Genomic DNA, 13,347 nt, shown 5'->3' with positions numbered 1-13,347 from the left:
CTGAGAATGGCTTGAATAGCCGTGGGGAGGCAACCTTAAATTAAGGGAATAGAAACCAGCCCACCACCACAAGCTGTGAGAAATATTTCAGCTGGATACAATCTGATGTTTGTAGCATGTACCTGTTTTTGTCCAACTGTACACATACTCTGATGAGAACATTGGTTTTTGTTTTGCTCCCCTGGGCAGGTCTTGCCTTAAGCTGAACTGGGGCTTGTGTTGGTCACCAGGTAATAAAGGGAATGAGGTATCTGGTACGCGACCCGCTGGTCTGGGAAGATGAAGTTTTCTTGCCTCTTGATTCCTTGGAGATTTTCTGCCCTTGTTGTGTGACTGTCTTGCCCTGGGGTTGATACCTTGCTTACCAGAATTGACAAATTTCCTTTCTCCACAGGGGACACTACACAGAAAATGAGATCTGCACAGTATCCTACCCCAGCAGAATTGGATGCTTATGCTAAGAAGGTTGCCAACAATCCACTGACTATAAAAATTTTTCCAAACAGCGTCAAGGTTCCCCAGAGGAAACACATACGCCGTACTGTGAACGGACTTGATACTTCGGGCCAGAGGTACAGTCCCTACCCATCTCAGGCCACCACGAAAACGGGCCTCCTGGCCATAGTCAAATCTCCAGCAAAAGGAATTATCAAAGACTTTGACGGGACACGCACGCGCCTGCTGCCGGAAGCGATGATGAACCCCCCTTCCACGCCCTACGTTGCACCAAGCACTTTAACCCACCCCCAGGCGCTTGCTCGCCAGCAGGCTCTCCAGCATGCACAGACTTTGCCGCACCCCCAGGGCATCCCGCAGCACCCTCAGGGTATTCCACAGCCACAAAGCTTACCGCACCCTCAGGGGATCCCGCAGGCGCTGCCGCACCCGCAGAACATGCAGCAGCCGCAGGGCTTGCAGCACCCTCAGACCATGGCACACCAGACTCTGCAGCACCCCCCGAATCCTCTGCTGCAGCCGGGTTTACATGGAAGCAGAAAGATGCCGGATGCAGATGCGCCGCCGAATGTGACCGTGTCTACCTCAACCATTCCCCTCTCTATGGCTGCCACCCTGCAGCAGAACCAGCCACCGGACCTGAGCAGCATTGTGCACCAGATTAACCAGTTCTGCCAGGCCAGAGCTGGCATTAGCACTACCTCAGTGTGTGAGGGACAGATTGCAAACCCCAGCCCTATAAGTCGCAACCTGCTTATCAATGCAAGTACCAGGGTATCTACTCACAATGTCCCTACACCCATGCCTTCCTGTGTAGTAAACCCTGTCGATCATGCTGCTGCTGCTATTCCTCCTGCCTCTGTTAACGTGCCCATGGTGAATATTAACAGGGTGCCGCCCGCCTACCAGAACGAAATCAAATCGGTCGCGTGGAACCAGCACCAGCTTGCACATCTGCAGCAAATGTGTGGGGATGCTGCTGGGCCTGCTGGACTCGCAGGGAAGCACCCTCAGAGAGAGATGGCAGGGCAGAGCTTTCCTGGCAAAACTTCCAACTACCCTCAAGAACTGTGCATGGGCCAGTCCTTCAGCTTGAAACCCCCCATCGAGAAGCCTACACCTTCTCCGCCTGTGAACGGGTTGCAGGGACCCTTGCCATATACCAATGGGCACTATTTCCAGCCCATCTGGAATAACATTCTACCCACGCCCAACAGTGACAGCTCTGGGTCCCAGGACCTCGCCATGCCTTTCCACGGGGGACAGCCAGCGGGAGCACCGCTGGATTGTGCAGGAGGAACTCATTACAGAGCTGGAGCTGGCCCATCCAGCCAGAATAATGTGATGCAGACCATGGATTACCTAAGCGGGGACTTCCAGCAGTCCTGCTTCCGAGACCAGAGCATGGCCGTGCTGGGAAAAGTCCATCGGCCTCCCATGAACCGAGCACCTGAACCAACCGATAGTCGAAATCTTCATATTCAACACCCAGGGTATAGATAGGCTGCAGTCACTTTCACAGACAAAAATTATAGGTTTTAGTCTTAATTTTAATTAATAAGCAAGGCGTTTTTAACTTGCAAACTTGTGTGATCATTATAGTAACCATTGGAAGAAGACATACTGTATATTTAAGAGCTTTGCTTACATGTTATCTCTCTCTCCTTTATGCATCAAATATTTAACATGCCTTTTGTGTCAAAGAATTTCATTACACTACTTCACGCCACAGCTGTTTCCTCACCGCAGAATCCCCTTTGTGCAGCTTTTGCCTTCTGCTGAGCAGCTCCTCGCTGGACTGAGGTTGAGTTGCTGCAGGGTTTCGCAGTTGCATCTGTTCACCAGCTCCAGTGAGAGCAAGGTAGTGTAGCTGCTTCCATTTCCATCTCAATTTCCTCCAAGATTAAGAGCAACAGAATTTTGTCAGGGAGCAGGGCTTATTTTCAACTCGAAAGCCCATTTCATTAATGCATTAAATGTTGACCATTTGCACTGTCTAGAGGCCTGTGTAATTGAAAAAGAGCCTACATCTGAAAAGAGCCAGCTAGGGGTATGTACTTAGGCATTAATATAGGAAGAAGCTTTCCAGCTGTTTCTTGCCCATGTTTATCATTTAGACTTTGTCCAAAGTCAAAAGTCTCTGGCAGATTTTTCTGACACTTTTGTTTTCTGGACAGGGTGTGGAGGAGGGGGAATGATGAGTTAAGGACACAGGCAGCAAGGCTGCCACAGGGAACTGCCTTTCTTTTGCATCGTGTTTCCCCTCCCCACTCCCCTTCTCCAGTGTCAAAGCTAACCTTGTCTGAACCCCTCGCTGCTAGGAGTCTGGCTGTCCTGATGTGAAGGGAGTCCAGACCCACTGACAACTCCAAAAAGGGTTCAGCCATTTCTCTGGGAGCTGGAATTAATGTCAGGGTGAGGAGGTGCAGCTCCATCCTGTCCCCATGGCGGCAGCGGGATGGGAGGTGGTTGATTTTGAAGCAAAGCTCCTCTCACGAGCCACTGTGGGACCAACAGTCCCGTGTTCCTTTCCATCAAAACACCCCAGCGGATTTAATGGAACAATTCTCCTCTCTGGGAATTAGCGAAGCTATTTATAACATCCCTTTTTCCCAGGGTCTCGGTGCCTAACTCCTCCTGTTCCTTTCCCACATCACTTCCAGCAACTAGTCGAGTGACTGTAGGACACTAACTACTGGGTAACCTCAGCATTGTGTTCTCCTCAGTGTACCAAAACATCCCTTTCCTTTCTAACAGCCGAATTTATTGTAAGTAGAAAATTCCTCATCTCTGTTAACGAGACTAATACTTGAACATAATGATCACAGTCAAGTTTGGAAATTAAAACAAAAAAAAAAATTAAAAAAAAAAAAAGCATTGATTCTTTCTATGTACACTGGCTAAAAATATTGCTCTACACTGTAACTTTTAAGTGTAATATTTCTGTATGAATGTCGCCTGGTAGTGTGGGTTTGAGTAGCATTGTGTATGGGTGAACCCACTGGCCTCTGCCATCCACTGGCCTCCCTCACAGCCCTTGGAAAAACAAAGCCTTAAGTATTTGCTCCTTGAACTTTCCTTAACGAGCATGGTTTAAAAATCTTAAAAGACATCATACAAAATTTAAAAAAAAAAAAAAAATTAAAAAAAATAACAAGTTTTGAAGTGACGTCATAGTTGGCTAGAGATTCTTAAAAGTTTTTCGTAAATGGGAAAATTAGAAAACATTTATTTGTATTTTTTTAATTTAGACGTGTAGTCCTGGGCTGTAACAAATATTTAGGTTTCAAAGCTTAGCAGAGTACGTTTCTGACTCCTTGCGTAAGTTAGTACACTTATATCATGTCATTATTTAAATTCTTTTAAGTGTACTATAACCCGTTCTTTAGTGGTAACTCCTTAGCAAAGTTAAGCAATTTGACTAAAGACGGATTAAATTATGTGTTGGCTTGTGTTGCCTTATATTTAAAAAGGAAAAATTGCCTGATTGTGTTATGCCAAATGATAGCAACATGAAGTCCTAATTTATTGTTTATAATCGTATTCCTGCAGTCTTTGTGAAAACTGGTAAATATACATCTATGAAAGAAAGAAAATCCTGAGGCTTTTCATGCAATATTTTTCTGAATCCATTCTGTTGGAGCCAGAGTTTGAGTCTGAAGCTGCTTCCCTTACAGTCACCCCGTCGTCTTCCCCGTCCCTTCCCCAAACCCAGCGAGGGCTGTGCTCTGACCTCACCCCTCCCTGCCCACTCAGTCCCTGTAAGGTGTTCTGCTACCTGAGTACGTACCTTTTTACTAAATAAAACCTTGGCATCTCCTCTGTTCTGTAGCCTGCTCCAAATCTCAACCCAGACTGTTATTAAAGGCTAATTTTTAACTCCTGCTCTTCTCCCGAGAGCCTGAGCAGAGTCCTGTGCTGTGGTGGTGGTGGTTGCGGTGCCCGGGAAGTGTTTGTTGGTGTTGGCAGCACGTTGTGAGTTTTTGGGGACTGTTCTGCACGGGCAGTCACGGGTACAGCCACGACCTCCGAGGCTTTGCCCCGGTGCAGCAGGACCGGGAAGCAAAAATCCTGCTGAGACTCATCCAGGTGGGACATTGCTTGAAAAATAAGAATCATTTTACTATTAAAATATACTGAAACCTTTCCTATTGGTCTGGGAGTGAGATTTTTCTTTAAACCAACCCTTTTCACCTCTGCAGCAGCCCTTGTTGCTGATGGACTCTCCATCCTCCTCCTTCCCCACTGCATCCCTAAGGAGAAACAAACACTGATCTGCCTCATTCCCGGGTACAACATTGGGAGCAAAGGGGGATGTGGGGGTCTGGCCATGTCACTGGCACTCACCAGGGTCAGGAAGGCACCAGCAGAGGCTGGTGGTGCCGTGTGTGGTAAGAGCTGTGCTGTGCTCTCCTGAAGTGGAGAAACCTCCCATGGTTTTATTTCACGCTGTGCCCAGAGCAGAACTAAGAGTAACCATAAGGCCAGGGGTGCACCTTCCCCTGGGCTGTCCTGGGACCCCCATGCTGGTGGTCACCAACCTTTGGGGCTCACACCGCTGCTCCACTTGTCCATCTGTCCATCCATGGGTGCCTTCCTGACCTCTGGCTCCAGCAGAAGGCTCTGTGCCCTGCTGGATCCTGGGTGCTTGCAGACAGTGGCTCTGCTCCCTGAGGAATGAGAAGGCTCAGGTGTTTCCTGAGATGTTCACCCTCCCTCAGCACTGACACCTCTCCTTCCCAGTCCCACACTGATTCGGAATATTGAGGTGCACATCAGATAGATCCTAGAAGGGATAAACATGAACATGGTGTGAACCCTTCCACGGGGAATCTTCTGCCTCCACCATGTCCTGTGTTTTGAGCAGAAGCTTTGAAGCTGTTCGCTCTCAAGCCCAGTTTGTTACAGCCCAAAGTTAACATTTTATAAAGACACTTGTGAATTTTCTTAAAGTCTTTCAATGTGGGATGTCTCCAGGGGCCTCGGCCGCTCCCGTGGAAACCAAACAGAGATGTTTCCTGGAGAGAACTGGGAATTGCTGCTGTATTTCATTAAACCACAGACTGATGATAAATGCTGCTGCTTATGTGCTATGGGTATCAACTAGGAATTTTTTTATTATTATTTTGTCCACAGAAAAAATAAAAAAAAAAAAAAAAAAGAAATACCTGATCCCTCTGCCCCTTCTGCTGGTTTTATGCAGTGGGAGTGTGTGGGGCTTGCATGGCCTTGGAGCCACAGGGTCCCAAAGGGAATCTGGGGAGGGATCTCCATGGGTTTCTTGGATAGGAATGCATCAGGCAGAGCCTGGCTGCCCTGTCTAATAAGAGCATCAGGAAGGTCTGGGACAACAGAAGAGATGAAAGAACCTCAGAGCCAGAACGGTGCTGAAATAATGATTAAAATAAAAGAGAAGGAGTGGAGGAGGGGGATTAAGTCCTTAAAAGGTGAGTTTGGATATTTTTGATGGCTGTGAGAGTTGAGGCTATCTCATACCCCAAAGTTCTGCTTTTTTTTTGGTGGTGGGAAAGGTCTTGTGTGGCTGCTCCAAAAGCTGGGCTAGAAGCGACTGCCCTGCCAAGTGCTGATCGAACAGTTTGTAAAACAAACTCATTATTTACATAACCCTAAATTTTAAGGGGGTTTTTAGCACTTGCAGACCCCTTCTGGAAAAGAGGCTGTGAGGGCTTTTTTCCTCCCTTTCCCATGATCATATATCTGATTTAATCTGCACAGGACACAACTCAAACCCAATCTCCTGCACTCGCCACAAACCTGAGCATCAAAATCCCTCTGATGCCAAACTAACACTTTTCCCACTGTTCCCAGTGTTCCCCAGATATTATGGATATTTGGTTCCCTCATGCTTTTCACAGAATTTGGGCTAAACCTGTCAGCTTAGCCCAGCTAAACTGATCTGGGAAGAACTGTTTGCCCAGAGATGCTGCCCCATCCTGCTCCAGCATCCAGGAACGCTGAGAGCAGCTGCTCCATCCATTGGAGCTTCAGGATCCTCCTCTCCTTTGACCTGGAGTTTCTTCGGTATCTGGTTTCTTCATCCATCCCCCTAACAGGAAGAATCTTTTCTGCAAGGAGTTTTTAGGAGACTTTCTCATCATCTCTGCAGCCAGTTGGACCTGTTGACTGGAGCAAAAATCTGTGGACAATGAGCCAACAGGGACTTGGTGTGAGCAGCTGCTGCTTCCGCTGAGGATTCACCTACAGCCACAGCTGAGCTGGAGGCTTCAAGTAAGATCCAGCCTTTTAAAACTTCTTCTTTAGGGCCAAATATTCCAAAAATTTTGACCCAAGTTGGGCAACACCCCGATGTTCTTGGCGAGCACCAGCAGCTCCGTCATCTCGTGATGAGGCTGTTTAGAAAGGAACAATGCTGTGGATGCTGCAAAAAAAAAATCAGAGCTGGAAAATGTCCTACTCAGTGTACGGTCCTGGGGGGGTCCCAGGAGTGGAGGAGCCAAAGGAAAGGGTCATGTTGCTGTCAGCTCCTCGGGTCTGAGCTGGAGGAGCACGTGTTGGACATATTCCAGCAAGAGCCGCCTTTCAGGTGCTCCTCAGTGCTCAGCAGAGCCGAATTGCAATGAAATTACTGGAGTATTTTATCTGCTTAGTTTCAGTTAATTTCAAAGCAATTGGGTACAGCCCATTGACTCTGCTGGGGTGGCTGCAAGCCTGAGAAATGCACTGAAATTGAAGTGAAATAGCACCAAAAAACTGCTGTAAATCCTTGTAAACCTTCGCTGCCCTCAAACCCCCTCAGTCCTGGGGGGGCAAAGGGCTGGAGAGGGAGGGGGCCTGGGCCGGTCTTTAATAAAGGATGTTCAAAGCAAATTTGACTCACATTTTTCTCCCTATACAGTATCAATGTCTGGTTTTGCTGCCTTGGTGAAGAGGCCTCAAGGATCAGCACAAATCAAGGCTCCATGGCATGAGCAGATGAAGCGGTTTTGCCAAAAATCCTCCCTGTCTGCATCCCAAAGGTGTCAAAAGGATTTGATGGTTAGTTAGATAAGGGCATCTCCACTGTGGTTGGGATCTTAGACAAGCAAAAGTCCAGCCCCTGCCCTCCAAGTGGGGTCTCCCTCGATATTTGGGGTATTTAATATGGTTTTCCTCTCTGGCTTGAGCACCTTTTGAAATACCTCCCGAATAAACCTTCAAACCAACAAGTTTCCAGGAAGTTTATTTTAAACTTGATACATGAGGCTAAATTTAGTAGCAAATCAATTTGTCTTCCTCTCCTCCTTGAGCATTAAGAGCATCTCCTCCTCCCGCTCTGCAGCCCAGGCTTTGATGGGGATTCGCTCCCCCGTTCCCTGGGAACACCTGAAGGTTAAGAGGTGCTCGAAGATCCGGCTGACATTTCCAGACGTGCCCAGGTACGTGGAGCTGGAGTGCAGTGCCCACCCGTGTCTGTGCCAGCGCTGCCAGAGCGGCACCCAAAGGCAAATCCCACAGTTATGGCTGGAGATGGAAGGAAAAGGGAAAAATCAAACCCCCCCCAAAAAAGCAGAGGGTTGGAAGTAGGTCCATGAGGTGGGAATGGGTTTGATTTTGTCTTCCTTGGCTTCCTGGCACTGGGCTTTCCCTGAGCTAATCCAGGAGCTGCTGCCCAGGCTTCCTCCAGCGTTGCTTCCTATGGCAGCTGGAACTTTTAGTTCCTAAATAATACATGGATTTTGATTTTATTTTATTTATTTTAAGGTAAATGGTGTGACACAAGGGGCTGCCCAGATACCCTGCATGTGGCCTTGGCAGGGAAGGGACAGGGCAGACCCTGTAGTCTTGTGTGTGCACAATGTGGATGACTGTATATATATATATATATGCACAATTAAAAATTATATAAATAAAATTAATGTAATAAATCACAAAATATAAATATAAATATAAAATAAAATTAAATAAAATTTATGAATATGGTATCAAAGATTTAATAAATGCTAATAAACATATAAACTATATGTAATACATAAATAAAATTTATATAATATAAAAGTTATATAATAAATACTGAAATATTCTATAATGCCATTGTATTTATATAGTTATATGTAATTTATTATATAATATTAATATAATATATTAACCTGGTATTGTATAATATAATACATAAAGTATTAACATTTTAAAATATTTTAAACGTATTATATATCAAATGTATATGTTAACTATGAAATAAAATATAAGCATAATGTACATAAGAATAAAATGTATATGATTAATATACATTATAAGACTATAAATCGCTATAAACACCATGTCATACCGATGCTCCCCTCCCCTTCCCTTCCCCTCGCTCATCGCTCGGTCCCCGCGGTGCAACCTCCGGTACCGGAGCGGCTCCTGCACTCACCGCGCGGCGGAGCCACCGAGCCGAACACGGGGCACCGGGACGGGCTGGAACTGAGCACTGGGATGAACTGGAACCGGGCACCAGTATAGGCTAATACTGGGCACTAAGACGGGCTGGAGCTGGGCACAGGGATGGGCTGGAACTGGGCACTGTGACGGGCTGGAACTGGGCACCGGGATGAGCTGGAACCGGGCACCAGTATAGGCTGATACTGGGCACCAGTTTTGGCTGGCAGTGGACACCAATATAGGCTGATACTGGGCACCAGAAAGGGCTGGCATTGAGCACCAGTTTGAGCTGGCACCCAGCAGTGGACACTGATACAGGGATGGCACTGGGCACAACTATGGGCTGATACTGGTCACCAGAATGGGCTGGTGGAGGACTGGCAATAGTCACCAGTTTGGTCTGGCACTTGGCACCAATACAGGCTAGCATGGGTCACCAGTACAGGCTGGCATGGGCCATCAATTTGAGCTGGCACCAGTATGGGCACTGGGCACCAGTATGGGCTGGCACTGAACACCAGTACAGGCTGATACTGGGCACCAGTTTGGGCACCATTATGAGAGAACTGTCCATCATTAGGGGTTGGCACTGGGCACCAGTTTGGGCTGGCACTGGGCACCAATACAGGCTGATTATAGGCACCAGTTTGGGCACCAGTATGGGTAAGAACCACCCATCATTATGGGCTGGCACTGGGCAGTGGTGTGGGCTCATACTGGGCACCACTATGGGCAAGAACTGGGCACCAGTACAGGCTGGTACTGGGTACCAGCATGGGCAGGAGTATCGCCCAGTTCCCCAGGGTCACATTGCGCTGGGACCTGCCCAGGGGACATTCCCAAGGGGATAACAGTGTGTGGGGACACCCGTCAGTGCTGCCCCCCCAGCCCAGCCAGGGCCGCGGGGTGCAGCTAATGAGGGGCTAATTGTGTTAAGCCAGGGCTGCACTAATGCAATTGTGGGATTATCCTGCAGAGACAGCGACCCCCCATTGTTGCCAGGGTGATTTGGAGGGGTTTCAGAGACATGCACCTGGGCCATGATCCAGCCAGACCCCCCCAGGCCTACCCTAGTGCCCCCACCCATTGCCCACCCATCCTGCTGGGGATCCCGGCCTTTCCAGGGGCTTTAATTGCCCCAGGGCTAACGAGGGGCTGGTGGTGCTGGGAGGGGGCGTGGGCTCTGCAGGTAAACAGCACCCCGGGGCTGGCGACCCCCCCACCCCCGGCACATCCCCGCTGATGGTGATTACCGAATTAACCGGCTCCATCTGAGCCCGTCTGCTGCCGGGATGTGGGTCAGGGATTACCCCCCTCTGTGCCCCCCAGCCCAGTCCCTGCCCTCCCTGTCCCCTGCACCCACGGCTGCACTGGGAGCACCCCAGTGCTGGGGATGGGGGTCCTGCCTTCCCAATCCTGGAAGGCAGAGGAAGGAGGTTCAGGCGGCCGTAATAAATACAAGAAAACTTTATTGAAAAAAAAAAGAGGTGGGAAGGGGGCAACGGCCCCGGCTCGGGGAAATAAATAACAACCTGGGGAGCACCAGCTTACAAAATATGGCTCTGGGCAGTGGGGTCCTGGGGGGTCCCCAGTGAGGCTGGCAGGGGCTGTTGGGTGCCCCAGTGAGAGGCTTGGGGGGCCCAGCCCCCCGGCACCCCCGGGCACCTGAGAAGGGGCTGCCCTGGGGGCAGCTGGGGCTGCCAGTGCATCCCAGCCCCAGCAGGGACATGGGAGCAGCCCCATCCCTGCCTATCCTGAGAGCCACCACTGCGCCACAGCAGCGTCCCCAAGCCGGGAGCACTGACTGCGGGCAGGGGCTCAGCACCACTTGGGGCACCCCTGGGTGGGCGCCCCACTCACATCCTGTGCCCCCTCAAGGGCTCAGGCCAGGATCTTCTGGGGGATCTCCACCGAGGCTTTGATGAAGATGGCATTATCCCGCACGTAGTTCCGTTTTCTGATGTCCTCGTGGGAGATGAACTTGGGGTAGCCGAAGCCCAGGGTGCTCTCGTCCAGGGAGCTGCGTGAGGCTCCCGGCTTCTGGAAGTTTTTCCAGTTGGGATCGGGATGGAAGGTCTCGGTGATGTGCTGGGGCTTGGAGAGCGAGGGGTCGCTCTGGTCCAGCAGGGAGAAGGTGACGCGGTAGGAGAAGGGCCACTCCAGCAGGTTGTCGTACTCTCCCGGCAGCACACGGATGTAGACGGAGAGGTGGCTGCTCTCCCCGCTCCCGTTGCCGTTGAGGAAAGCCGAGACCTGGAGCTTGTAGCCGTACTTGTGGGTGTAGAAGGGGGGGCTGAAGAACTCGTAGTTGCTGCGGGCTTTGGCCTCCTGCAGCTTGCGGGCGTAGTCGGCGATCTTCCAGATGAGGGTCCCGTCGCTGCTCACCGACAGCTCCTCCACGTCACGCCGCAGCTCCAGGATCTCCTGCCGCTGCCGGCTCACCAGGGCACACACCATGCCCAGGTGTGCCTTGGTGCTCTCCTCCAGGTGCCGACCCATGGCCAGCTTGGGGCACTGTGGGGACAGTGGGATTGTCAGCGGGGACACTGGGAGATGGCACGAGACAGGAGGGAAGGGTGCCATGGAGATGGGGGTGCTGGAGCAGGAATTTGTAGGGACACAGGGGTGGCTCAGGGACACCTGGTTGGGATGGCACGGGGACACTTGGGTGGCAAAGTGACACGAGGTGAGGCAGGACAAGGATGGGGACATCATGGAGCCACATGGATGGACAGAAGAGAACCAGCTCAGGGGAATGGGACAGATAGGGCAGGAGTGGTGTGGGGATGTTGTGGAGCACAGGCACAGTATGGTAGGGAACGACACCCCATGAACCCCCAGGGCAGGTTGGTCACAGGGACACACTCACCCGGTGCTTGCAGCCAGCCTCCTTGAAGGGGCACAGCAGCATGGCAGTGTTGCAGCTCTCCTTGAGGTGGGTGGGCACGTCCTCCCGGGGGATGCTGGGTGTCCCACACTGGTTGGGGCACGGCACAGGGTACCGGGGACACTGGTACTGGTGGTTCTGGGGAGGCAGAGTGCCTGTCAGCCAGGGCTGGGAGCCAGTGGGGTGAGGGTCCCCATCGGCCCCATCTCACCTGGATGGTGTCGAAGACAAACTCCTTGGAGCAGTAGGTGCAGGGCTGGGTGCGCTTGGGGCACTCAGCCAGGGCGTGCTGGGACAGCAGGCGCCGCATCATGCGGGCCCCACACTTGTTCTCGCAGTACACACTCTCCTGGGGACACGTGCCCTGGTGGCCCTGGGGACCATGACAGCATCGTCACCCTCTGTCTGCCCTCACCAGCCAGCCCTGCCAGGGATGGGGCCATGTGGTGCCCCCATGGCCAGGGGCACAGGGACCAGGAGCCCACATGTCCATGTCCCCACAAGGCTGTTACACTCATGATGTGCCCCCCATCCAGGCTCTGTCCCCAGGTCCAGGTTGTATCCTCCATGGTTTCCCTCACAAGGCTGTGTCCCCCATGGCCAGGCTGTGCTTCCCACAGTGTTCCTGCCAGGCCAACCCCATGGCTGTGTCTCCCATAGTGTCACCCCCTGCATGGTGCCCCCCTGTTGCCCACCTCAAAGGCCTCCCCAGTGAAGTCACTGGCGCAGAACTCGCACTTGACCCGGCGCTTGGGGCAGCCGTGCTGGACGTGCTCGGGCAGGTCGCGGCGGCTCAGTTTGGCGCTGCACCGGTTGGGGCAGGGGATCACATTGAAGCCACAGGTGCTGAGATGGGCCTGTGGGGCATAGGGATGGTGAAGGAGGGCCATGGGACAGAACCTCGACCCTCACCCCATCCTGCCGGCCCCTACCTGGAGGTGCTTGATGAGCCCGCTCCAGCGACAGCCCTCCTCGCTGTGGATGCAGCGGATGGCCAGGCTCAGCACCTGCGCCTCCAGCTCCGGGTCGGGGTAGATCTGGGGGGGCAACACAGGGACTTGAGCCTCCTGCACCAGGCTATGGGCGTACAGACCCCCAGCACAGCCTGGCTGGGAGCCGTGGGCACTCAGCCCGGGGCCGGATCCCCCACTGGCACAGCAACAAGCACCCTTTGTCGGGAGCGGGTTTCCGCTCCCCGGCCCCGCAGCACAAAGGGCTCTTGCTTCCGCCTGAGTGCCTGTGCCAGCCCGGCGTGGCTGTGCCAGGCGCTGTGTAGAGCCTTGGGACGGCGCCTTGGCGGGGATGTCACCTTGGAGGGAGGTACCCATCCATGTGCCAGGCTCACCTTGGCGTAGTCCAGGGGCAGCTGGTCCTCCGGGCACTTGAAGACACCTTCGCTGCAAGACACAGAGGTGTCGGGATCACTCAGGGATGGGGAACAGCACCAGTGACACAGACACGATATCCCATCAGGTCCCCGCCATCCCATCCCAGGACACTGGCACTGTCCCTCCACCGCTGAGCGCTCACCCCCTACCAAATCCAGCCGCGACCCTGGGGGAGCTGCAGCTCTAATCCTGCTCCATCTGTCTGAGCTGGGAAATGCTACGGCCAGACACCCC

General features: G+C 52.0%; 2 protein-coding genes across 3 annotated transcripts in view; one reads left to right on the top strand and one right to left on the bottom strand.

The window, feature by feature from the left end:
• FAM222B (family with sequence similarity 222 member B) overlaps positions 1-4,603 on the top strand; it is a 35,966-nt gene extending 31,363 nt beyond the window's left edge. For both annotated transcript variants that reach the window (XM_018076759.2, XM_008930445.2), the window contains exon 2: positions 395-4,603. In XM_018076759.2, the coding sequence (XP_017932248.2) occupies positions 395-1,959 (1,565 nt within the window). In that variant the 3' untranslated portion in view covers positions 1,960-4,603. The remainder of the gene's footprint in view (positions 1-394) is intronic.
• A 6,116-nt stretch (positions 4,604-10,719) lies between these two features.
• TRAF4 (TNF receptor associated factor 4) overlaps positions 10,720-13,347 on the bottom strand; it is a 10,602-nt gene continuing 7,974 nt past the window's right edge. Inside the window, exons 3-8 of the mRNA XM_018076556.2 lie at positions 13,071-13,122; positions 12,658-12,762; positions 12,421-12,582; positions 11,937-12,098; positions 11,708-11,863; positions 10,720-11,352 (exon numbers count right to left, since the gene is read on the bottom strand). Coding sequence (XP_017932045.1) covers positions 10,720-11,352; positions 11,708-11,863; positions 11,937-12,098; positions 12,421-12,582; positions 12,658-12,762; positions 13,071-13,122 — 1,270 coding nt within the window. The remainder of the gene's footprint in view (positions 11,353-11,707; positions 11,864-11,936; positions 12,099-12,420; positions 12,583-12,657; positions 12,763-13,070; positions 13,123-13,347) is intronic.

This window comes from Manacus vitellinus, unplaced genomic scaffold (assembly GCF_001715985.3).
Source record: "Manacus vitellinus isolate BGI_N305 unplaced genomic scaffold, ASM171598v3 scaffold_32_pilon, whole genome shotgun sequence".
In the NCBI taxonomy this organism is placed as follows: domain Eukaryota; kingdom Metazoa; phylum Chordata; class Aves; order Passeriformes; family Pipridae; genus Manacus; species Manacus vitellinus.
This window is presented reverse-complemented; position numbering and strand designations above follow the sequence as displayed.